Source organism: Phoenix dactylifera, unplaced genomic scaffold (genome assembly GCF_009389715.1).
Source record: "Phoenix dactylifera cultivar Barhee BC4 unplaced genomic scaffold, palm_55x_up_171113_PBpolish2nd_filt_p 002538F, whole genome shotgun sequence".
In the NCBI taxonomy this organism is placed as follows: domain Eukaryota; kingdom Viridiplantae; phylum Streptophyta; class Magnoliopsida; order Arecales; family Arecaceae; genus Phoenix; species Phoenix dactylifera.
This window is the reverse complement of record NW_024069723.1, coordinates 1-24,762: the sequence shown is the minus strand read 5'-3', so window position 1 is coordinate 24,762 and position 24,762 is coordinate 1. Positions and strand designations below refer to the sequence as shown.

Sequence of the window (24,762 nt, the reverse complement as noted above, 5' to 3'; positions counted from 1 at the left end):
ATCATTCTATTCTGCTGGGTAGCCACTACATACTGCTAGGTTGTCACTGGTGGATGGTGAGACTCACAGGGATCATCTCGATGGTCGATAATCCCTAGTGAGTTGAGTTGGAATTGTTTCAACCCATTGAAAGAAGTTTTCAATGATATTGTGATAAAGATCGCAATATATCTCACTACCAGTCAGAATAGAACCTATGGGGTCACACACATTAGAGGTATTGACCGATCCGATGGTTTGAATGTTATTAGGAATCACAAATAATCAATTAGATTGATAAATGGATAACCCGCTAAGAGTTAGTGGTTAGAAGAAGGAATAATTGCAATCGGATTGCAATTTAATTTAATTAATTGGATTTAATTAATTGGACTTGATCATGAGTCCTACTTGGAGTGGGATTCATGGAGTCCTAATTGGATTAGGATTTCAAATTAAATTAGAGTCCTACTTGGAACAGGATTTCTAAAGTCCTAATTATCTTAGGGCTTGAAATTTGGACAAGTCCTAATTAGATTAGGATTTTCTTAAGTCCTAATTAATTTTAATTTTAATCTAATTAATTAAATGACTCCTAATTGGATTAGGATTGAAGAGTTCAATAGAGTCATGGTTTAATTAAATCCTAATTAGATTAGGATAAGGAGGAAATTGAAATGGGTTCATACAAATCCTATTTTGACTAGGATTGGGCTCATGCAATGCACCCAAATTAAAATACCCTTTAATTGGTTTAATGGCAGATTAATATGGACTTGAGGGATGGGCTTATGCCCCTCCTCTTGGGCATTGCGTGGGAGAAAAAGGAGGGGTGCACGCCCCTCCTAGGTGGCATGAAAAATGAGATAAGGATGAGCTCCTAAAAAATAGGAGCTCATCTTTATCTCTTAATATTTCAAAAGGGAAGCATGGGATTTCGGCCAAGGAAGAAGTTTTTCTCCTCATTCCAGCCGTGAGCACGCTCCTCCATCTTCCTCCTTTGAGCCACAATCAAGAGAAGAAAAAGAAAAGCCTAAGACGCCCTCTTCCTTCTTCATCTTGGTTCCAAAAGGAAGAAAAAGAAAAAGGCTGCAGGGCTTTGTTCTTGTTCCTTTGGTTCTTCCTTCTTCTTCCTCCTCTCAAGCCAATTGTTCGTCCGATTCCTGCCTACCTAAAAATATGCTAGACATATCGTTGTTAGAACCGACGAACAAAAGTTAAATTTAAATTTTTACTCTTACCTTTCCTACTCGAAGAATAGTGGTAGTAAGAGGTCGATCCACAGGGAGGCAGTTGGAGTTACATAAAAATTAGAACGTTCACTCGGATTCAAAATCGAGTTTCGAATAACTAAAGAAAAATATTGTTATGAGGATGTTGAATATTTTTCTAATTGAAATTAATAGAAAGACAGTTACTTAAATTCGAAAAGCATTTATTTAATTAATTAAAGAAGAATTTTTGCATAAATTAAAATGGATGAAAACAGTGCTTAGGGAGATTGAAGCCTGGAACATAGACTGCATGAAAGAAGATTTCATATATTGCAACTAAAACGAGAATTCTTGAATGCATAAAACAAACTGCAGGAATTAAACTTAACCTAAAATATGAATTGCATAACAGAAAAATTAATGGATTGCATAAAAAGAAAAATTAAAAGATTTCATAAAAAGAAAACAGAAATTAACTTGAACCTAGAACAGGGATTGCATGAAAAAATTTTGCTAGATTTCATAAAAAGAAAACTGATTACAAATAAAAGTAGAGATTAGAGGCCTAATACTCCTCCTATTTTACAAATAAAATAAAGAAAAGAAAACAAGAAAATCACTTCTCCTTCCTCTCTCTCTCTCTCCTCTCTCTCTCTCTCTCTCCCATGGTGGAATACTAATTTTTATTCTTCTCTTCTTCAAAACAGAGCTCCCCTGTTTTTGGCCCAACCGATGGCCTCCCCTCTCCCCTGTTTCATGGCCCCAACCGAGCGCCGCCCTTGGACCCGCCGACCACTCGCCGAGAGCTCCCCTCCTCCTCTCGTTCTCCCCCTTTTTATAGATCGCCACAGCATGGAGAGGAGGAGAAACGGAAGCGGGATCTCAGGGAGGTGGATCGGCCGGCGTGATCCGTGGATGCAGACGCTTGGGATTTCAAATCTGGAAGAGATGCGGAATCACCGGAAGCTCTGTGGACGCCGGATTGGAAGCGGGTGTGGGATCCTTTCTTCTCCCTGGTTTCCGCACGGGATGAAGCTATGGATCTTTGAAACGGGCAGCCGCAAATCGGTGCTGGGAGGAATCGATCCGTGGATGGCGCCTTGGATCATTGCGGCTCGGACGTGATGCCTGGCGGCGGAGGAGCTGGAAGGAGGCGTTCACGGCTTGGATCAGGGCGCTGGGACGTGGAAGAAAGGAGGCAGTGCGGGATGATGGCGTTGAAGACGAGAGGAGGCATTCACGGCGTGGATCCTGGCTGGAGCTGGGAGGAATCGCGGAGGAGATTGATGACGGACGCTGGGGCGCTGAAGAAGAAGATCTCGGGTGCTAATGTGGGATGCTTCGATCACGGAGAAGGAGGTCGTGAGGATGGATACGGACGGGATCTTGGGCTTCTTCACAGGCTGCTGGGACGCTTGCAAATGGGATTCGCTGGGAGGAGCTGGAGTCTCTGGTGATCGCACGGACCGCGGGATGAAGCTGGGCGTGGTACGGATGGCTTGATTTGGGAAGGAGCTGGGCTGTTGCGGAAGGAAGGAGGCATGGAGGGGCTTGAACCTTTGGCTTCACGGCTAAAGGGATTCCTTGAAACGGACGGCTGCGATGATGGCGTGATCCGTGGCTTGCTAGGAGGACTCGTTGATGATGCGGACGGAGTGGATTTATTTGGGATATTGATGATTGGCTGGGCGGATGGCCGAGAAGGAAATGATCGCGGGGCCTTGATGCGGGACTGACTTGGTAGGTGACCTGATGGATGACGCAGGATTTCATGCTTGTATGGCAGCTGGGGAATTTGTTGAGCTCGGGCTGCCGAGCATTGGGCTCAAACCCAATGTTATTGGGTCTCTTGGATTACTTGCACTCAAACACAAATACAACGTTAATTAGTTAATTTTATTATTAATAATTAATTATAATACTAATTAAAATGGTCTGATGATTGCACTTTTGTGCTCTCATCACACCCCCCAACTAGCTTATTGCTAGTCTCTAGCAATTAACAAGCAAATGATAAAATGAGGGCACAAAAAGATGTAGTCTAACTTATGACTTTTTCCTTTTTTTTTTTAAGAATTGAAGCTAAATACACAAACTAATATATGTACCCATTTTCGTAGGGAGTCACGATTGCACTTAGCACGTGCAACAAGCCTTTAAACCCCTAGGTTACCCTAGTGGACGAGTGTTGTCTCGTGAGGGTTTGCAGTGAAGTTACCCACAAACTTCATTAGTTAGGAATTTCCAATTTTTAACTCGAAATTTGAACAAGTATTACTGTATGAACTTAGAATTGCAAAGACAATAAAGACTTATTGCTATCATATTTAAGCAGACTCTAACTAAAGTTTCATTACTCCCTATCTATCTGCTAACAAGTCAAGAATGTAGTGAGGTGCAAGATAGTATCATATAAATGAGTGGCTTTCACTTACTTCCAACATGATCACTCTAATTTTCAAGACTTATAGAGTTAAATGGTAATGAACACCCCATATTTATTTATTTATTATATATATATATATATTTTATCAGACTGAATGCTAAGAAGAATGACTTGTGCAATATCTAGCCTTATTAAGCTTTCTAGCTAACCCATGTAGCGAGTGTTAGGCCAATGACTCCCGATCCAGATGGCTCAGGGCACTAGATGTAGAGACATCCTAACAGGCTTAATAACTCAAGTTAACTAGGCTTCAAGGCCAAATTAGTCACTCAGAGTTTAATCTCAATCATCCTCACCTTTTTACGCGAACACTCGCTGCTTGCCAGGCAAGAGGCCCGGTTACTCAGTGAGAAGACTTAAAATAAACTCATTATTATTTTTTTTTCTTTTTTTTTGTTTTTTTTTTAGGATGTTCATCACACATATAACTTTATATTATCCCGAAGATTAAAAGTATCTATATTAGTCGTAAGTTTACATACCCCACTATTCATGTGCTTACGTGTAGGTGCTAACTCATCTTGTATCATGTTAGCAGAAGATAGGTGGGATGAAAACTTAAGCTAGAATTGCTATAATATTCCTTAACTCAAAACTATTATTAAAGCAATTCCTAGTTTGTACAGCCAAAAAGATTAGAGTTTGAGTTAAAAATTTGAACTCCCTTTTTTTTAATTTTTTTTAATTTTAATTTTAATTATTATTTTTTTTTGCATAAAAATCAAAAATATTCTCTCCCCCACACCTAAATCTAACATTGTCCTCAATGTGAAAGAAAATTTAAAACAGTAATAGGATAGAGGAGAACTTACCTGATATGGGTGGGTAAAGTGACAATTGGGGCCAAAAACCCCCAAACCTGCATGTTAGCAAATTTTTTATTATTATTATTTTTATTAGTATTTTTCTTATTTATAATATTTACATGTTGGGTTGCCTCCCAAGAGCGCTAAATTTTTTGTCTTCAGCCGGACAAAATGTAAATCCTCCTTTTTTTTTCAACCATTATCTAAGAATGGTTTTGGAAGAGTCTGATGAAGAACAGTCGGCTGATGACGATCTATGCTCACACTACCAGAAAACACGCGTATAGTGACGGAAAATTAGTGACGGACTGTTATCAGTCACTATTTGTGACTGATTAGTGACCGCCAGAAATTTGGTCACCGTGGTGTAAACTTAGTGACCGATTAGTGACAGACCGGTCACAGAATGCGCGGGTAGGATGGGCGCCAAACCTTAGTAACCATCATAGTGATGGGATATCTGTCAGCAAAATGATAACCGAAATTGCAACCCCGCAGTGACAAATTCAGCCGTCACAAATATCGTAACCCAAGTATTTATAAATTTTTAAAAGATTATTTTTGGCGGTGACAGGTTATTGACAAAAATTTCCGTCACCAAATTTAATTTTTAATTCCATAAATATTAAAAATATTATTTTTGAGTAAATCTAAATTAAAAAAAGATAAAAGGAGGAAAATCCAACATGAAACTAAGTATGCCCGCCGTTTCGCCCAAATTTCTTCGATAACTCAAATTCCAAACGCTCTCCAGAAAACTCAAATTCCTTCTCATTTTCAAATCTCATGGTGTTGGCCATGACTCATTTGTACCCCTATTGCAACTTTCCTGCAATGGGATTGGATTTTGGAAGAAGGTCTCGAATTTTTTTTACCATGCTTTATAGTTCAAAAATATTTTTTCCAGCAAGTTCCGTCCAATCAGCCTTCTTCCAATCAACCTTATAGATAAAAAATAGTTCAATATGAAATTTGGCTTGCACACCGACTTAGTCCAAAAATAATTCAATATGAAATTTGGCTTGCAGTCCCGTCCCGATTTGGAGCTGGGTGACAGGGTGAGCCTGGGACTCGAAGCATTTTGTCTCGATTAAAAGATTGGCGTGGTTAGGGATTTGGCATCGCGGCTTCCTATCTCCTCTCCTCCCCTCCACCTCCGGCCTCTCCTCTCCGGCTCCCCCTTGCCGACGGCGACCACGGCAACATCACGCCTCCCGATTGCGGCTACATCACCTCGTCGACGCCCCCTCCTTCTTGCTCGTCGGCTAGGATCTCTTCTCGGAGTTAAACCCTAACCTACCGAGGGTTTCATTGTCTCTTTGCTCGGCGCCTGTGTTCATCTCCTTCTCGCCCGGGACGAGATCATCGCGGCTACGTCACCCCGTCGACGCTCCCCTGTTTCTTGCTCGTCGGCTAGGGTTTTCAGAACCGGTTCTTCCCGGAGGTAAACCCTAACCCCATTTCCTTTTACCCCATGATAACAAAATAAAAGAAACGAAGAAGAGGAAGAGGAAGGGGGAAGGAACCTACCGAGGGTCTCCCCCTGTGGATCTGGCGCCGCGCTTGATCGCCGTGCCTTTCGATTATATACATGATCCTGTGTTTACATCTCTTTGTGTTCATCTTCATCCAGTCATTATATACATGATCCAAGATTCCAAATGTGGATGTAAATGTATACATTTTAATCTCCTTTCTGAGATGCTGTGGTGAAGCAGGGTTTTTGAGATGCTGTGGTGAAGCAGGGTTTGTTTCCCTTAATTCCCTGTTGATGTTTCGTTTTAGCAGACGAATTTTTTGATTAATAGTGTCTGTTAAGTTTGGAACCGCAAAATCTCATGTTGTGACATGGAGCAGCAACTATTTCTTTTTTTTTCTTCCCTTTTTTCTTTTTGAGAAATATGAAGCAGCCAGGATTTAGAGAATATATGTTCTTGGGGGTTCTTCTAAATAAACAGATCTCACTCTTTGAAACAACTTCAACTGAAAAACTGATGAAATCATTGACTAAAGGCTTGTGTTTCCAGCTGCCAAGGATTATAGTAGTACTTTGTTTCAAGAGTTTCAACATCAGATATTGTGGTTCCAATGGTCCGATACTATTAGCTCTCAATGATTAATCTCCATTTTTTTATTGTTCATGTGAAAATATTAAGGGAAGAGTTGTGTATCATTGGTGCAATTTTTTTTCCTCCTAAATTTGAATCTACAGTAACCTCTAATTTAATGTAATATAATTGAATGTATTTTATTTACTTGGACCTTTGTAGGAAATCTAATCTTTGTGTATTGTGATATATTTGAGCTTTCCTATGAATATCATTCGTCAAGCACCAAACTTGGGCCCATTAGAGATCTAATACTTAAAAAAGAGTATCAATTATTGATTCTTCATCAACTTGCAAAATTTATTTTCATAATTGTTGAATAGTACTTCAAAGCATGCCCAGTCATGATTCTTATGACATTGGTTTACATTTTTGAAAATTTTCTCAAAACTTTAACTTGACTCTGTAAAGTTCATGGATTTTAATTTCTTCGTCATGTTATTCATTTTTACAATCATTGTTCATCTGCAAGGAAAAATGGAAAGTGGTGGAAAATGGTGTTGCTTCATGGTTGTGACTTATTTCTAGTGTGCAATCAAGAAGGTGGTCAAAAAAGCTTGCTAAGAAGTGCCATGCTTTCCTAGCATCAGAGGCGATCATGTATATTGACATTTGTTCTATGTGAAGCAGATAGTATTCCATATGTAAATTTGGATGATTTGACTTGTATTCCTTGTCTTTGTAAAGATTAAATGCTTTTTGAATATTGCTGGTATTAGATGAATGAAGAGATAACTTGTAAAGATTAATTCGTTATGTTCAGCTTTTTATAAAGATTGAATGCTTTTTTAATGTCAATGATGCTAGGACAAGATTGAATGACTTATTTTTGTCATTCTTATGATAACTTCTCATCTTCATAAATATCATACCAGTTTTTGTTTCTTTTACATTTTTTATGATCTTGCCTTTCGTGTTTTTTAATGGCCCGATTTTTAATATTTTCTAGGCTTTCTAATGTTGTTTTATTTTTTTGATTTCTAGAGGAACTATGTCAGTTGATCGTAATTGGATGTACCACCGACTTAGTGAAAATGGTTATATAAGAGCTGAGTTCTGTGATGGAGTTAAAGGGTTCCTTGAGTTTGCATTTACTCAGTTAGAGTATTGTAGTGGTGATAAGATTAGATGCCCTTGTATGAGATGTGACAACCAGAAATTTCTTAACCGTGATACGGTCAATGTTCATCTGTTGAGAAAGGGGTTTACACCGGGGTATTCAACATGGTTTGCACATGGGGAGTTACTTGGTGCAGTTGCTCCTGTAAGTACAAGTGCAGTAGAAGCATCCACATCAATGGATGTTGGTTGTGAACATGGTCAGCAATATAGAACCATGGTGATGGAAGCTATGGGTCCAGAAGAGGAACTCCATTTGAGTAGTGCACTTGAAGTTAATCATGAGGAAGAGCCAAATAAGGATGCTGCAGATTTTTATTCTTTGTTGAAAGATGCAGAAGTACCTTTATGGGAAGGGTGTAAAAAATACTCTAAGTTATCTGCTATTACTCAATTATTAAATTGCAAGTCTGAATTTAATATGAGTATATCTTGCTATGATCGAATCATGAAAATAGTGAAGAATATGTTGCTGGAAAGTGAGAAGCTGCCCCTTGATTTCTATCAATCAAAGAAGATGCTTTGGAAGTTGGGGTTGGAGTATACAAGTATTGATGTTTGTGAGAATAATTGTATGCTATTCTATAAGGAAACAGAGAATTTGATTGAGTGTACTATTTGTGGTCATCCTCGATATAAAATCAGAAGAAATGATGGTGGTGGTAGGAGAAAAGATGTTCCTTATAGAAGGTTGCGATATCTTCCAATAACACCAAGACTTCAGAGGCTTTTTATGTCAAGCAGAACGGCTGAAAACATGTCATGGCATGTAAAGGGAGGTGATTCAGATGAGATGGTGCATCCTGCTTGTGGGGAGGCTTGGAAGCACTTTGACCGCATTCATCCATCCTTTTCTACCGAGCCTCGTAATTTGAGACTTGGGTTATGTACAGATGGTTTTAACCCCTTTTAGCCAATCAGCTCGTCCTTATTCCTGTTGGCCAGTTTTCGTAACAGTTTACAATCTTCCACCATCAATATGTATGAAACGACCCTACATTTTTTCTAAGTTTAGTCATTTCTGGACCTAAGAGCCCCGGCAAAAGTATCGATGTCTTGCTTAGGCCTTTGATTGATGAACTTAAAATATTGTGGGAAGTAGGGGTCACCACTTATGACATTTTTAGAAAAGAGAATTTTCAAATGAAGGCAGCTTTATTGTGGACTATCAACGATTTTTCTGCATATGGCATGCTTTCAGGATGGAGTACACATGGAAAGTTGGCATGCCCGTATTGTATGGAGAACTCAAAAACTTTTACACTACAACATGGTGGGAAGACTTCTTTTTTTGACTGCCATCGTCAATTCTTGCCCATGGACCATGCATACAGATACCAAGTTGATGGTTTCTTCAATGGTAGAATAGAGACAGACCCCCCACCTCCTCGAGTGTCTGGTGAGGAGTTGAAAAATAGGGTCTCTGCCTTGCCTAATGTAACTTTTGGTTCGAAAGCTCCTAAGCACACCATTCCTGGATTCGGTAAAGATCATAATTGGGTGAAAAGGAGCATATTTTGGGAGTTGCCCTATTGGCATACACTACTTATTCGACACAATTTAGATGTCATGCATATTGTTTGAAATGTGTTTCTCAATATATTTTACACTTGTATGGATGTAAAAGGGAAGACTAAAGATAATGTGAAAGCAAGGCAAGATTTAGAGCTGTATTGCAAGCGTCCCAAGTTGAGGATTCAATTTGTTAATGGAAAGCTAGTTAAGCCTCCAGCTTCCTATGTATTGTCCAAAGACCAAGCAATGGAGGTCTGCGAGTGGGTGAAAGGGTTAAGACTCCCTGATGGATATGCTTCAAACATATCGAAGTGTGTTAACCTGGATGATTATAAGTTTTACGGGTTAAAAAGTCACGATTGTCATGTTTTCATGCTGAGATTGCTTCCAATTGCATTCCGTGAAGTATTGCCAGCACCAGTGTGGGATGCATTGACAGAATTAAGCTGTTACTTTAGAGATTTATGCAACACAACTTTGCGTGTCCAAGATATGGAGGTTCTTGAGAAAAATATTGTGGTAACTCTCTGCAAACTTGAGAAGATATTTCCTCCTGCATTTTTTGACTCAATGGAGCACTTACCTGTTCATTTAGCTTATGAAGCTAAAGTTGGGGGGCCCGTGCAGTACAGATGGATGTACCCCTTTGAAAGGTAACAATTTCTATAATTTTATTAAATAGTTTTTTTGTATCTATTAAATTTGAGAAATTAACATATTAATCTTATTTATAGGCTTATGCATGATATAAAACAGAAGGTAAAGAATCGAGCATCGATTGAAGGTTCTATTGTCGAGGCTTACATCATAGAAGAAATATCAACTTTCTGTTCGCATTATTTTGAGCCTTCTATACAAACGAGGTTAAATCAAGTTCCCCGTAATGAAGACGAAGGGGAGTTTGATCTCGTGGATCGTCTATCAATTTTTGCTCATCAAGGTCGGCCTTTTGGGAAACCTTTTGGAAGGCATTTAACTACTCTGGAGTTTAATGCTGCTGAATTATATGTTCTTCTGAATTGTGAGGAGGTTCAACCTTTTGGAAAGTAAGTTACACAAGTACTTAATTATAATCATCCTTAAAAATGCATATGGAGTACAATATATGTGATTCTAGCTTTTGTGTTGTAGGTATTTTGATGATTATATCCGGCAATCTTGTCCAAATATAAGCCAAATAGATTTGGAAAGACGACGCGAAATGGAGTTTCCGGCTTGGTTTAGGTCATATGTGAGTACATAATTCATAAATATAATAATAAATTAGACTTTCTCTTGATTTATTCTTACGATATTATTTTTATCATGCTAGGTTAATGACAGCAAAAATCATGTTGATGGGCGCTTAAAGGACCTATCATATGGCCCTGGGAATAAAGTTAAATGTTATAAAGGCTACTTTGTGAATGGGTACAGATTTCACACTAAAGAATATAGAAAGGATAAAAGAACCTTCAACAGTGGTGTGTGCATTAAGGGAAGCAGTTACAATGACTTTGAGAGTGACTATTATGGGATGTTGGTTGACATTATCGAGTTAGACTATTTTGGGGTTGGTAATAAAGTAGTGTTATTCAAATGTGACTGGTATGATAGAGACAAGGGTATGAAAGTGCACCCTCAACATGGCCTCGTTGAGATCAATTACAAACTAAGACTTCCAACCAATGATCCTTTTGTATTAGCTCAACAAGCACATCAGGTGTTCTATACTGGTTACCCAGGTAAGAAGAAGAATCGAAGATTGTGGTGGGCAGTAATTAAGACAAAAGCTAGAGGTAGGTTCACTCCTAGTGTGCCAGAAGAAAATTTTTTTTGATTTTTATCAAGAAGAAAACCACAGGATTCCTACCCCAATCTCGATGACAGATGAGCTTGATGATCCAGACATTTTGGTTGGTGTTAACAGAGATGCAGAAGATATTGATGCAGCAGAAATTGAGTTGACAACTAACCAAATGGAAGAGGACTTTGAGGATGAAGAAGAAGATTTTGAAGATGAACAAACCGAGGAAGAGGAGCATGAGGCTGAGGAAGATTAAAATACAACATGCAACTTTGTGAATGCTAATATAACAAATTTTAGACTTATAAATTATAATTGTGCAGACATGAGAAAGAGCAAAGGAAAAGCAACAGGTCCACTGATTGTTCTTTACTTTGATTGGATTTGTTGACATTTACATTGTGAACTAACTACAACTTTTTATTGTTGTGCAGTTATGGCCAAGAAAAAAGGGAAACCAAGAGGTAATGGAAAAGCAGCTTTAATACTGGCTGCTACTCAAGTTCCTTCTCAACCTTCTAGGTTGCCTGAGCGTGTCGAGGATTATCATGATGATGATGATTACATTCCTGATGGGGACATGATTGAAGAGGTGGATACAAATGAAGAAATAAACGATGAAGAAATGAATGGTGCAGTGCAAAATCATGAGGATACAATGAATGAGGATCAGATGAATGATGAACTTGGGATTGATCCACGACAAAGCAATGGCCGAGAACCAACCCTTAAAGCCCCTGTTGATGCAAATGGAAAAGTGATTGTTAGGTGCACAAGAGGAATGTATGAAAATATCACTTTCTTATATCACTAATTTGAATTTATGTGTTTGTTGCATTTAAAGTATTTAATTTATTTTCTAATGAATATTTTTTAAATTGCAGGTTTCTTGATTATGAGGTCAGTCACAAAGCTGTTGCTATCATGCGCCAATTTTTCAATGGTCCGTGGTTGTCATGGAGGGAGGTCCCTACACATGCTAAAGTTGGAATGTGGAACAAATTTGAGGTGATGTAATTAATTTATATTTCTTATCATTAACTTTTGCCCTTGTTACACATGCCAATTAATAAGTCTGATTACTTGCGACCTTTTTTTTGTTAGGAGATACACACAATTCTTCCAGGACAATTGCATCATGTGCATCAAGTTTGGAACAAGCATTGTCAGCAACGGTTGACAACCTCATTAGGGAGGGTCAGAAGCCAAAAGCTTTTGGAAGCAAAAGGAGATTTAAATAAAGCCCGTGATAAACCCCTGTTGCCCAGATAGACAACCCAAGAGGGGGGGTGAATTGGGTTTTAAAATAATTTGGCTATTAAAACTTTTGTGGATAACTAATTAATTCTTTTGCGAGATGATTAATTAGTTTCTATGTGCGGTGAATGAAATGTGAGAGATAGAGAGAGACAAACAATCACAAACACAATGTTTTATAGTGGTTCGGAGCTAACCCTTGCTCCTACGTCCACTCCCCAAGTCTCACTTGGAAATTCACTATAACCCCTTGGATTACAGCCGGTTGTTTTCCAAGCTCACAACCAAACTTGTTGTTTTACGAGCTCACAACGAACTCGGTCGGTTTTCCCAGGCTCACCGACTAGAACCAACCCGATTGTTTTTCCGGGATCACAATCGAACCCTTACACGTTGGTTTTACACTCGGCTCACCAACCAACCTCAATACCCTTGATTCAATCCCCCGATTGAACCAAGCAAAGACAAGATGGAAGTAAAAAGGAGTAACAGAAAAAACAGAGCTTCTCAAAAGCAGATAAATAACAATATAAACAAAAGAGAAGTTAGAAGCCCTCAAACACGTTTGAGTTGGAGTAGAGTAGGGCTTCTTGAACTTCGGGTCTTCTCTTGAATGTCTGGTCGACTTGAATGCAGGAGGAGATCTCTTTCAATGTTGGGAAGAAGTAGGTGGATGCAGTTAATGTTGCTCTTCCCTCTTTTCCGTTGAAAACCAGGTTGTAGAGATTGAAAGCTTGATTACTTTGAGTGGAATGGTTGTTTTCTGCCTTGCTACAGTCTTCTGTGGCTATTTAAGCCATCCCCCACGGAAACTAGCCGTTAGAGACCTTTTTCTGCCCGTTCTGCACACTCTGCACAGCCTGACAATATGTCCGTTGGTGGGTTGGAGTCGACTCGTGCGATCAGGAGTCGACTCGGCTGTAGCGGGAGTCGACTCATGCTTTTCTGGAGTCGACTCGGCAACTGTTCCGGATTTGAATTAAAGTTGCTTCTTCGACTGGGAGTCGACTCGACTTGACTCGGAGTCGACTCGCCAACTTCTGGAGCTGACTTGGCATTTTCGGAGTCGGCTCATCCCATGAAGTCCACGGAGCCAATTTTCAACTTGGCCAACTCGAGTCGACTCGACTGTCCTGAGAGTCGACTCGGCGCTCAGAGCCCGAACTCCCGATCTTCTGTCTTTTGGCTCGTCCAGTCTTGGAGTCGACTCGAACTTCCCCGGAGTCGACTCGGCTCTCAGTTTCCGAAACTAAGTCTTCTGCCCTTTTGGTGTACCGCTGCCTTGGAGTCGACTCGAGCTTTCTAGGAGTCGACTCGGCTCTCAGTTTCCGAAACTAAGTCTTCTGCCCTTTTGGTGTACCGCTGCCTTGGAGTCGACTCGAGCTTTCTAGGAGTCGACTCGGCTCTCAGACACAGCAGATTGGTCTTCTGTCTTCTTTGGGGTCGCGGTTTCTAGGAGTCGACTCGCGTATTGCGGGAGTCGACTCGAATCTCAGAGTCCGAAAAACGTTCTCTGACTTTTTCCTTGTGTTCCTCTGAGAGTCGACTCTTACTTTCTTTGGAGTCGACTTGCCAACCATCGGAGTCGACTCGCGTTCCACTAGAGTCGACTCGAATCTCAGACCCGAAAACTGCTCTCTGACTTTTCTGCCTGTGACTCCTAGGAGTCGACTCATACTACCCTGGAGTCGACTCGGTGAACATCGGAGTCGACTCGCGCAGTTCAGGAGTCGACTCGCTGACAGGTTTTGAGTTGATGCTTTCTGTTCGTCTGTCTGTTCTCAGTCGGAGTCGACTCGTACTGATCCGGAGTCGACTCGAGCTCGTGCCAGTGAACTTGATACGCTTGGAGTCGACTCGTGATACTCTGGAGTCGACTCGAGTCTCAGACTTTGGTTCAAGCTGACTTCTTAACTTATCCAAAATATTATGAACCAAGTCTAGAGACACTTAGACAAGATTTTTACTGAAACACTTAATTGAATTCATTAGTAAACAAGAGATATACTCAAATGCTTTGAGCTCATCAAAATCAAATAGGGTTTTAATCAATCACTCCACAATCTCCCCCTTTTTGATGATGACAAAACATTGAGTATATGTAAAGTGAATTGCTCTATAAACAAGGAAGTAAAATCCATAAATAAATTTAGATGTCTGGTAATTTAATTTATCCAAGTTTGAAAGGTGTGAACAATAAATTTCGGAGTTAAAGCTCCCCCTTTCATTTGGAATTATATAAGCCTTCATATCATGCAATCAATTGTTTGGCTTATATATCTTTAATGATTTAGCTTGCTTAAAATTCAGATTCTCCCCCTCAACATATGCAATCTACTTTGTTTTGATTCATAAGAATTTTTGACTTTTAAATTTTTGGTTTTTAGAGGGAAAATCTGTCAATTTGTTCTTGAGTAGGATTCAGCTAATCTCCGAATATCCCTTGAATAGATTCTGGAGATTACTCCATTAGGAGCCCCAAAAGAGAGATAATGAGCCTCGAGGTACCAAATCCACTTAGAACAAATTTTTGTGTGTTTTAAAAGTTTTTCTTTTTTTTTATATTGATTTTCATTGATTCCTTTTACATATTTTATACATATTTCTCCCCCTTTTTGTCATCGTATCAAAAAGGAGGTAAGCACACACAATCAATCATAGATCAAATGGCACAGAATTGAAGAAGATATGGCTACTCATTGTATTGATTTGTATGTAAATACATTTGAGAATACAATAAGTAAAGCAAAAACAATACATGTCAAAACAAAACACAAAAAACAGCTATGGTCTCCTCGAGGATGTAGCTCCTCCTCTCGAAGATGTATCTCCTCCTCTCGAGGATGTGGCTCCTCCTCTCGAGGATGTGGCTCCTCCTCTCAATCTGCTCTGCTCCATGAGGAGGGTGACTGCATCTGTAACATGCCCGAGCTGAGTGATAATCGACGAAGTGGCTCTGCTATGTGTAGTGGAGAGCTCAGTCACCGACGTCTGAAGTGCGTCCAGCTTGTCGATGAGCACATTCGACAAGCGCTCGGCCCCTCGGTAGTGGTGTGCATGTCACGTCCTATGTCATCCCGCATCTGTCGAGTGGTGCTCGTGACCTCACTCAGGCTATGGAACTGAGCCTGGAGCAAAGTCCTCATGTTGTAGATCTCTTCCCGCACATGAGCCGTCATGTCAGTCACGGCCGTCAGGGAAGGGACCAACGCTGAAGAGGGAGCGGGAGAGGGAGCAGGCACTGAACCTCGGAGCTCCCGAAGCAGATCATCCCGCAGATCTCGGACTATCTCCTGCCGCAGCTCCTGGAGCTGCTCAGGAGCGATGCGGACCTCTATGGGTGGTGGAGCCGAGGAGGAGGGTCCGGCGGAGGTGGTAGGAGCAGAAGTGGATGGAAAGTCCGGTAAGTCAGGATAGTCAGAATCTGGCTCAGGACTAGGGGAGTGTCTGGTGGTCTGTGTGGTGATGGAGGACTTCCTAACCCATATCCCCTCTATCTTCCGAAACCCCATCCTGTGTAGGGTCCCCGGACGCATGCGATCAGTCCATCGCAATGCGCGAAAGGGTTCCCCCTCAGGGATAGGAATCTCGTACTCCCTAAACAACAGAGTGAATACCATACCGTAGGGTAGGGTGAGCCTAGGTCTGTCTAGTGGCTCACACAGGTAATCGATAAATAAGTTTGGGGAAGTTGATTGGGGGTGTCCTGAAGCATGTAGAACATGAGAGCTAGGTCTCTCTCAGATACAAAATCAAATCTCCCGGTCTTAGGAAAGATGGACCTAGACAATATACTCAGGAGGATCCGCACCTCAATCGGAAGTGAGCTAGCGGATACCTCGTCTAAGGGTGACTGGGGTGGATGCCCTAGAATGGCCGTAAGGGCCTCAACCCTGTCCTCGGGGTGTGTGGGAGCCACCCCTACTTGTGGAAGGTAGAGGATGTGGGCAATAAGATCCTCCGTAATGAACAGAGGGACACCGGCTACCGTGCCCTCGATACCCCCATCTTCCCGATGGACGGTACCGTAAAACTCTCTAACTAATCCAGGGTAAGTTGGGAGATCTAATGTGAGGAAATACTCTAAGCCCTGGACACGCAATCTCTCACCTATGGTGAAACCCTCCCGGGAGAGATAGTCGAAATCGACATATCTCCCGGTGGTGACGGCCTTCCCGGCGCACGGCCTCGCGGGAACCGCCCTCGGCGGGGAACGAGCCGGAGGTTGTTGCCTCGCGGGATCGTGCCGAGCCTTGGAGCGCCTCTCGGGACCGGCCTCGGGTCGGGACCTCTTTCGGACTACGGTTTTACGCGGCATAAGGACCTAGATTGGGAGGAAACCCTAAGGGACGGTGAAAGGTTGACGGAAAAGGCTTGGGGACGACCGGGGGACGACCTAGGAGTCGGCTCTAGGGCTTGTGAACAGTGGCGGCGGAGAATAGAAGTGTTTTCGAAACGACAAAGTTAGGGTTAAAAAGTCGGATCCGACTGCGAGTCGACTCCACTGAGTCGCGAGTCGACTCGACCTCGAGTCGACTCCAGAATATGCGCGAGTCGACTCCCCCTCTGCTGCCATCAATCTCGAGTCGACTCCCGCAAATGCGCGAGTCGACTCCCCCTCAGGAGCCGACTCTGAAACTTACTCGAGTCGTCTCTAACTTTGGCACGCACCTAAAAATCATATTATGTTCGTGCCGAATGAGGGAAAATCGCTAAATTATGATCTGATTTGATGATCATTGAAAAGAAACTCTATTTTAACCACAATCTACTCATCAAAATCAACGAATCTAGTAGAAACTACCACTAGGATGGATCAATCACTCCTAATCCCCTCCTAAGCACACTAAACCTCTCTTCACTTAGGGGTTTTGTAAAAATGTCTACTAATTGATCATCAGTACAAACAAATTGTAGTGTCACATCACCATTCAGTACATGATCTCTTATGAAGTGATGTCTTATCTCAATGTGTTTAGTTCTTGAATGCTGAATTGGATTTTTAGTTAGATTAATGGCACTTGTATTATCACAGTTAATAGGTATTTTATCTTGTTTAATGCCATAATCTTCTAATTGTTGTTTGATCCACAAGATTTGAGCACAACAACTTCCAGCTGCAACATATTCAGCTTCAGCAGTAGATAATGCAACCGAGTTTTGTTTCTTGCTAAACCATGAGATTAGGTTTTCTCCTAGAAATTGACAAGACACGCTGGTACTTTTTATATTAAATATAATATAATATGATATTATTATCATATAATGATATGTTATTACTATAATATAATATATTATACATAAGATATTATGATATTATGTTATAATATAGATGATCAATGTTATATTATAATATATTATTATTATATATAAATATGATATATAATAATATTTATATAATAAAAGATATTATAGAAAATATAGATAGATCTTAGCAATATATCTAGGAAAACCAATGCATAAAAAAATATAAATAAAATATTTTTTTATCTGAATATTATCCAGAAAATATTTATCTGAAAAAATATAGATTTCAGCCAAGTTTTTTAGTGAATCACATTAACTTGTTGTGCACCACTGAACCGCCTCTGACGTTGTAAGCCAATTTTGAGTCCAACCGTACTGAAAAAGCGTGGCCTGGCTCATTCCGTAGACTATCTTATGCGTAGCCACTCACGAATCGAAATAAAAAACCTTGTCCCGACGCAGAGCGCCGGAGACCCAATTGCCGCAACCCACTAATGGACCCGTTGGGGCCTTTTCAAATCCCCACTCCCCTTTGACATTGCTGCCTCACGACCTTCTCTAGCGGTCGGACCGCGCAGACCGGGTGAAATCTCAGTCAAATCACCCTCGCCCTTGAAACGGCATTCTCGTAATTATGTTCGATCCCCAGGCCCTTTGAGTGTAGCGCTTCGCACAGGCTTGGCATTTTCCCGCTCAAAACCCAGGGATCTGCCCTAATATGTCAAGAAATCTAGCCAAGCGACGCCCGTCCCTCCCCTCTCTCTTCCTCTCTGCTTCTCGAACTCATCTCGCTCTCCTCTCGCCGCTTAGGTATGGAGGAAAAAGATTTGTATGCTTTTATTTTTTATTTTTCCTCAGAGAGAGAGAGAGAGAGGAGCGTGAAAAGAAATTTCTTCCTTTTTAATGGATCGTTATTTATAGCTTTTTCTATGTTCTTTTTTTGAATTTGGGTTATTCTGAAATGATTGATTAATGCCTGTTTTATTTTTTCTTATTTTCAGGTTTCTATTTGCTTAAATCTCAGTAGAAGAGATGGAGAGGGAAATGGAGAATGGGGGCAAAAACGACGGAACAGCGGATTCGCCCACATCCGTTTGGAAGACGAGGTATCTTTCAGTGTTTTCTCTTGCTTTCTCTGTTTGTTTGTTTCTGTTGTCTATAGTTTCATTTGATCTCAAGTTCCTTTCTTTCTTCCACTGTACTTCTAATTCACGCTTCTATTAGGGTTAGGGTTTCATTTTTTTTAACATATATTTTTAACCATTGCCAAAGCACTGGTTTGAGCTCATCAAAATCAAATAGGGTTTTAATCAATCACTCCACAATCTCCCCCTTTTGATGATGACAAAACATTAAGTATATGTAAAGTGAATTGCTCTATAAACAAGGAAGTAAAATCCATAAATGAATTCAGATGTCTGGTAATTTAATTTATCCAAGTTTGAAAGGTGTGAACAATAAATTTCGGAGTTAAAGCTCCCCTTTCATTTGGAATTATATAAGCCTTCATATCATGCAATCAATTGTTTGGCTTATATATCTTTAATGATTTAGCTTGCTTAAAATTCAGATTCTCCCCCTCAACATATGCAATCTACTTTGTTTTGATTCTAAGAATTTTTGACTTTTAAATTTTTGGTTTTTAGAGGGAAAATCTGTCAATTTGTTCTTGAGTAGGATTCAGCTAATCTCCGAATATCCCTTGAATAGATTCTGGAGATTACTCCATTAGGAGCCTCCAAAAGAGAGATAATGAGCCTCGAGGTACCAAATCCACTTAGAACAAATTTTTGTGTGTTTTAAAAGTTTTTCTTTTTTTATTGATTTTCATTGATTCCTTTTACATATTTTATACATATTTCTCCCCCTTTTTGTCATCGTATCAAAAGGAGGTAAGCACACACAATCAATCATAGATCAAATGGCACAGAATTGAAGAAGATATGGCTACTCATTGTATTGATTTGTATGTAAATACATTTGAGAATACAATAAGTAAAGCAAAAACAATACATGTCAAACAAAACACAAAAAGCAGCTATGGTCTCCTCGAGGATGTAGCTCCTCCTCTCGAGGATGTATCTCCTCCTCTCGAGGATGTGGCTCCTCCTCTCGAGGATGTGGCTCCTCCTCTCAATCTGCTCTGCTCCATGAGGAGGGTGACTGCATCTGTAACATGCCCGAGCTGAGTGATAATGGACGAAGTGGCTCTGCTATGTGTAGTGGAGAGCTCAGTCACCGACGTCTGAAGTGCGTCCAGCTTGTCGATGAGCACATTCGACAAGCGCTCGGCCCCCTCGGTAGTGGTGTGCATGTCACGTCCTATGTCATCCCGCATCTGTCGAGTGGTGCTCGTGACCTCACTCATGCTATGGAACTGGGCCTGGAGCAAAGTCCTCATGTTGTAGATCTCTTCCCGCATATGAGCCGTCATGTCAGTCACGGCCGTCAGGGAAGGGACCAACGCTGAAGATGGAGCGGGAGAGGGAGCAGGCACTGAACCTCGGAGCTCCCGAAGCAGATCATCCCGCAGATCTCGGACTATCTCCTGCCGCAGCTCCCGGAGCTGCTCAGGAGCGATGCGGACCTCCATGGGTAGTGGAGCCGAGGAGGAGGGTCCGGCGGAGGTGGTAGGAGCAGAAGTGGATGGAAAGTCCGGTAAGTCAGGATAGTCAGAATCTGGCTCAGGACTAGGGGGAGTGTCTGGTGGTCTGTGTGGTGATGGAGGACTTCCTAACCCATGTCCCCTCTATCTCCGAAACCCCATCCTGTGTAGGGTCCCCGGACGCATGCGATCAGTCCATTGCAATGCGCGGAAGGGTTTCCCCTCAGGGATAGGAATCTCGTACTCCCTAAACAACAGAGTGAATACCATACCGTAGGGTAGGGTGAGCCTAGGTCTGTCTAGTGGCTCACACAGGTATCGATAAATGAGTTTGGGGAAGTTGATTGGGGTGTCCTGAAGCATGTAGAACATGAGAGCTAGGTCTCTCTCAGATACAAAATCAAATCTCCCGGTCTTAGGGAAGATGGACCTAGACAATATACTCAGGAGATCCGCACCTCAATCGGAAGTGAGCTAGCGGATACCTCGTCTAAGGGTGACTGGGGTGGATGCCCTAGAATGGCCGTAAGGGCCTCAACCCTGTCCTCGGGGTGTGTGGGAGCCACCCCTACTTGTGGAAGGTGGAGAATGTGGGCAATAAGATCCTCCGTAATGAACAGAGGACACCGGCTACCGTGCCCTCGATACCCCCATCTCCCCGATGGACCGGTACCGTAAAACTCTCTAACTAATCCAGGGTAAGTTGGGAGATCTAATGTGAGGAAATACTCTAAGTCCTGGACACGCAATCTCTCACCTATGGTGAAACCCTCCCGGAGAGATAGTCCGAAATCGACATATCTCCCGGTGGTACGGCCTTCCCGGCGCACGGCCTCGCGGGAACCGCCCTCGGCGGGGAACGAGCCGGAGGTTGTTGCCTCGCGGGATCGTGCCGAGCCTTGGAGCGCCTCTCGGGACTGGCCTCGGGTCGGGACCTCTTCCGGACTACGGTTTTACGTGGCATAATGACCTAGATTGGGAGGAAAACCCTAAGGGACGGTGAAAGGTTGACGGAAAAGGCTTGGGACGACCTAGGAGTCGGCTCTAGGGCTTGTGAACAGTGGCGGCGGAGAATAGAAGTGTTTTCGAAACGACAAAGTTAGGGTTAAAAAGTCGGGATCCCGACTGCGAGTCGACTCCACTGAGTCGCGAGTCGACTCGACCTCGAGTCGACTCCAGAATATGCGCGAGTCGACTCCCCCTCTGCTGCCATCAATCTCGAGTCGACTCCCGCAAATGCGCGAGTCGACTCCCCCTCAGGAGCCGACTCTGAAACTTACTCGAGTCGTCTCTAACTTTGGCACGCACCTAAAAATCATGTTATGTTCGTGACCGAATGAGGGAAAATCACTAAATTATGATCTGATTTGATGATCATTGAAAAGAAACTCTATTTTAACCACAATCTAATCATCAAAATCAACGAATCTAGTGGAAACTACCACTAGGATGGATCAATCACTCCTAATCCCCTCCTAAGCACACTAAACCTCTCTTTACTTAGGGGTTTTGTTAAAAATGTCTGCTAATTGATCATCAGTACAAATAAATTGTAGTGTCACATCACCATTCAGTACATGATCTCTTATGAAGTGATGTCTTATCTCAATGTGTTTAGTTCTTGAATGCTGAATGGATTTTAGTTAGATTAATGGCACTTGTATTATCACAGTTAATAGATATTTTATCTTGTTTAATGCCATAATCTTCTAATTGTTGTTTGATCCACAAGATTTGAGCACAACAACTTCCGACTGCAACATATTCAGCTTCAGCAGTAGATAATGCAACCGAGTTTTGTTTCTTGCTAAACCATGAGATTAGGTTTTCTCCTAGAAATTGACAAGACACGCTGGTACTTTTTATATTAAATATAATATAATATGATATTATTATCATATAATGATATGTTATTACTATAATATAATATATTATACATAAGATATTATGATATTATTTATAATATAGATGATCATATGTTATATTATAATATATTATTATTATATAATATAATATGATATATAATAATATTTATATAATAAAAGATATTATAGAAAATATAGATAGATCTTAGCAATATATCTAGGAAAACCAATGCATAAAAAAATATAAATAAAATATTTTTTTATCTGAATATTATCCAGAAAATATTTATCTGAAAAAATATAGATTTCAGCCAAGTTTTTTAGTGAATCACATTAACTTGTTGTGCACCACTGAACCGCCTCTGACGTTGTAAGCCAATTTGAGTCCAACCGTACTGAAAAAAGCGTGGCCTGGCTCATTCCGTAGACTATCTTATGCGTAGCCACTCACGAATCGAAATAAAAAACCTTGTCCCGACGCAGAGCGCCGGAGACCCAATTGCCGCAACCCACTAATGACCCGTTGGGGCCTTTTCAAATCCCCACTCCCCTTTGACATTGCTGCCCTCACGACCTTCTCTAGCGGTCGGACCGCGCAGACCGGGTGGAAATCTCAGTCAAATCACCCTCGCCCTTGAAACGGCATTCTCGTAATTATGTTCGATCCCCAGGCCCTTTTGAGTGGTAGCGCTTCGCACAGGCTTGCATTTTCCCCGCTCAAAACCCAGGGATCTGCCCTAATATGTCAAGAAATCTAGCCAAGCGACCGCCGTCCCTCCCCTCTCTCTTCCTCTCTGCTCTCGAACTCATCTCGCTCTCCTCTCGCCGCTTAGGTATGGAGGAAAAAGATTTGTATGCTTTTATTTTTTATTTTTCCTCAGAGAGAGAGAGAGAGAGAGAGCGTGAAAAGAAATTTTCTTCCTTTTTAATGGATCGTTATTTATAGCTTTTTCTATGTTCTTTTTTTGAATTTGGGTTATTCTGAAATGATTGATTAATGCCTTGTTTTATTTTTTCTTATTTTCAGGTTTCTATTTTGCTTAAATCTCAGTAGAAGAGATGGAGAGGGAAATGGAGAATGGGGGCAAAAACGACGGAACAGCGGATTCGCCCACATCCGTTTTGGAAGACGAGGTATCTTTCAGTGTTTTCTCTTGCTTTCTCTGTTTGTTTGTTTCTGTTGTCTATAGTTTCATTTGATCTCAAGTTCCTTTCTTTCTTCCACTGTACTTCTAATTCACGCTTCTATTAGGGTTAGGGTTTCATTTTTTTTAACATATATTTTTAACCATTGCCAAAGCACTGGTTTTGAGCTCATCAAAATCAAATAGGGTTTTAATCAATCACTCCACAATCTCCCCCTTTTTGATGATGACAAAACATTAAGTATATGTAAAGTGAATTGCTCTATAAACAAGGAAGTAAAATCCATAAATGAATTCAGATGTCTGGTAATTTAATTTATCCAAGTTTGAAAGGTGTGAACAATAAATTTCGGAGTTAAAGCTCCCCTTTCATTTGGAATTATATAAGCCTTCATATCATGCAATCAATTGTTTGGCTTATATATCTTTAATGATTTAGCTTGCTTAAAATTCAGATTCTCCCCCTCAACATATGCAATCTACTTTGTTTTGATTCTAAGAATTTTTGACTTTTAAATTTTTGGTTTTTAGAGGGAAAATCTGTCAATTTGTTCTTGAGTAGGATTCAGCTAATCTCCGAATATCCCTTGAATAGATTCTGGAGATTACTCCATTAGGAGCCCCAAAAGAGAGATAATGAGCCTCGAGGTACCAAATCCACTTAGAACAAATTTTTGTGTGTTTTAAAAGTTTTTCTTTTTTTTATTGATTTTCATTGATTCCTTTTACATATTTTATACATATTTCTCCCCCTTTTGTCATCGTATCAAAAAGGAGGTAACACACACAATCAATCATAGATCAAATGGCACAGAATTGAAGAAGATATGGCTACTCATTGTATTGATTTGTATGTAAATACATTTGAGAATACAATAAGTAAAGCAAAAACAATACATGTCAAAACAAAACACAAAAAGCAGCTATGGTCTCCTCGAGGATGTAGCTCCTCCTCTCGAGGATGTATCTCCTCCTCTCGAGGATGTGGCTCCTCCTCTCGAGGATGTGGCTCCTCCTCTCAATCTGCTCTGCTCCATGAGGAGGGTGACTGCATCTGTAACATGCCCGAGCTGAGTGATAATGGACGAAGTGGCTCTGCTATGTGTAGTGGAGAGCTCAGTCACCGACGTCTGAAGTGCGTCCAGCTTGTCGATGAGCACATTCGACAAGCGCTCGGCCCCCTCGGTAGTGGTGTGCATGTCACGTCCTATGTCATCCCGCATCTGTCGAGTGGTGCTCGTGACCTCACTCATGCTATGGAACTGGGCCTGGAGCAAAGTCCTCATGTTGTAGATCTCTTCCCGCACATGAGCCGTCATGTCAGTCACGGCCGTCAGGGAAGGGACCAACGCTGAAGATGGAGCGGGAGAGGGAGCAGGCACTGAACCTCGGAGCTCCCGAAGCAGATCATCCCGCAGATCTCGGACTATCTCCTGCCGCAGCTCCTGGAGCTGCTCAGGAGCGATGCGGACCTCCATGGGTAGTGGAGCCGAGGAGGAGGGTCCGGCGGAGGTGGTAGGAGCAGAAGTGGATGGAAAGTCCGGTAAGTCAGGATAGTCAGAATCTGGCTCAGGACTAGGGGAGTGTCTGGTGGTCTGTGTGGTGATGGAGGACTTCCTAACCCATGTCCCCTCTATCTTCCGAAACCCCATCCTGTGTAGGGTCCCCGG

The 24,762-nt window shown here is 41.4% G+C and overlaps 2 protein-coding genes across 2 annotated transcripts; both read left to right on the top strand.

The window, feature by feature from the left end:
- The first annotated feature begins 7,544 nt into the window (after positions 1-7,544).
- LOC120109636 lies at positions 7,545-9,844 on the top strand. The gene is made up of 3 exons (XM_039123406.1): positions 7,545-8,538; positions 8,874-9,155; positions 9,300-9,844. Exons 1-3 carry the CDS (start codon positions 7,545-7,547, stop codon positions 9,842-9,844), a joined length of 1,821 nt encoding a protein of 606 aa, XP_038979334.1.
- A 1,209-nt stretch (positions 9,845-11,053) lies between these two features.
- Positions 11,054-12,245, top strand: LOC103695614. The gene is made up of 3 exons (XM_039123405.1): positions 11,054-11,756; positions 11,858-11,981; positions 12,078-12,245. The coding sequence occupies exons 1-3, from the start codon at positions 11,410-11,412 to the stop codon at positions 12,243-12,245; spliced, it is 639 nt and encodes a 212-aa protein (XP_038979333.1). The 5' UTR covers positions 11,054-11,409.
- The last annotated feature ends 12,517 nt before the right edge of the window (positions 12,246-24,762 follow it).

Coding starts and splice junctions, on each gene's coding strand:
- LOC103695614 (XM_039123405.1), top strand. CDS start 11,410: ATGGCCAAGAAAAAAGGGAAACCAAGAGGTAATGGAAAAGCAGCTTTA. Junction 11,757..11,857: donor GTTAGGTGCACAAGAGGAAT/GTATGAAAATAT, acceptor TTTAAATTGCAG/GTTTCTTGATTATGAGGTCA. Junction 11,982..12,077: donor GAATGTGGAACAAATTTGAG/GTGATGTAATTA, acceptor TTTTTTTGTTAG/GAGATACACACAATTCTTCC.
- LOC120109636 (XM_039123406.1), top strand. CDS start 7,545: ATGTCAGTTGATCGTAATTGGATGTACCACCGACTTAGTGAAAATGGT. Junction 8,539..8,873: donor ATCCTTTTCTACCGAGCCTC/GTAATTTGAGAC, acceptor GCATGCTTTCAG/GATGGAGTACACATGGAAAG. Junction 9,156..9,299: donor GCACACCATTCCTGGATTCG/GTAAAGATCATA, acceptor TGGATGTAAAAG/GGAAGACTAAAGATAATGTG.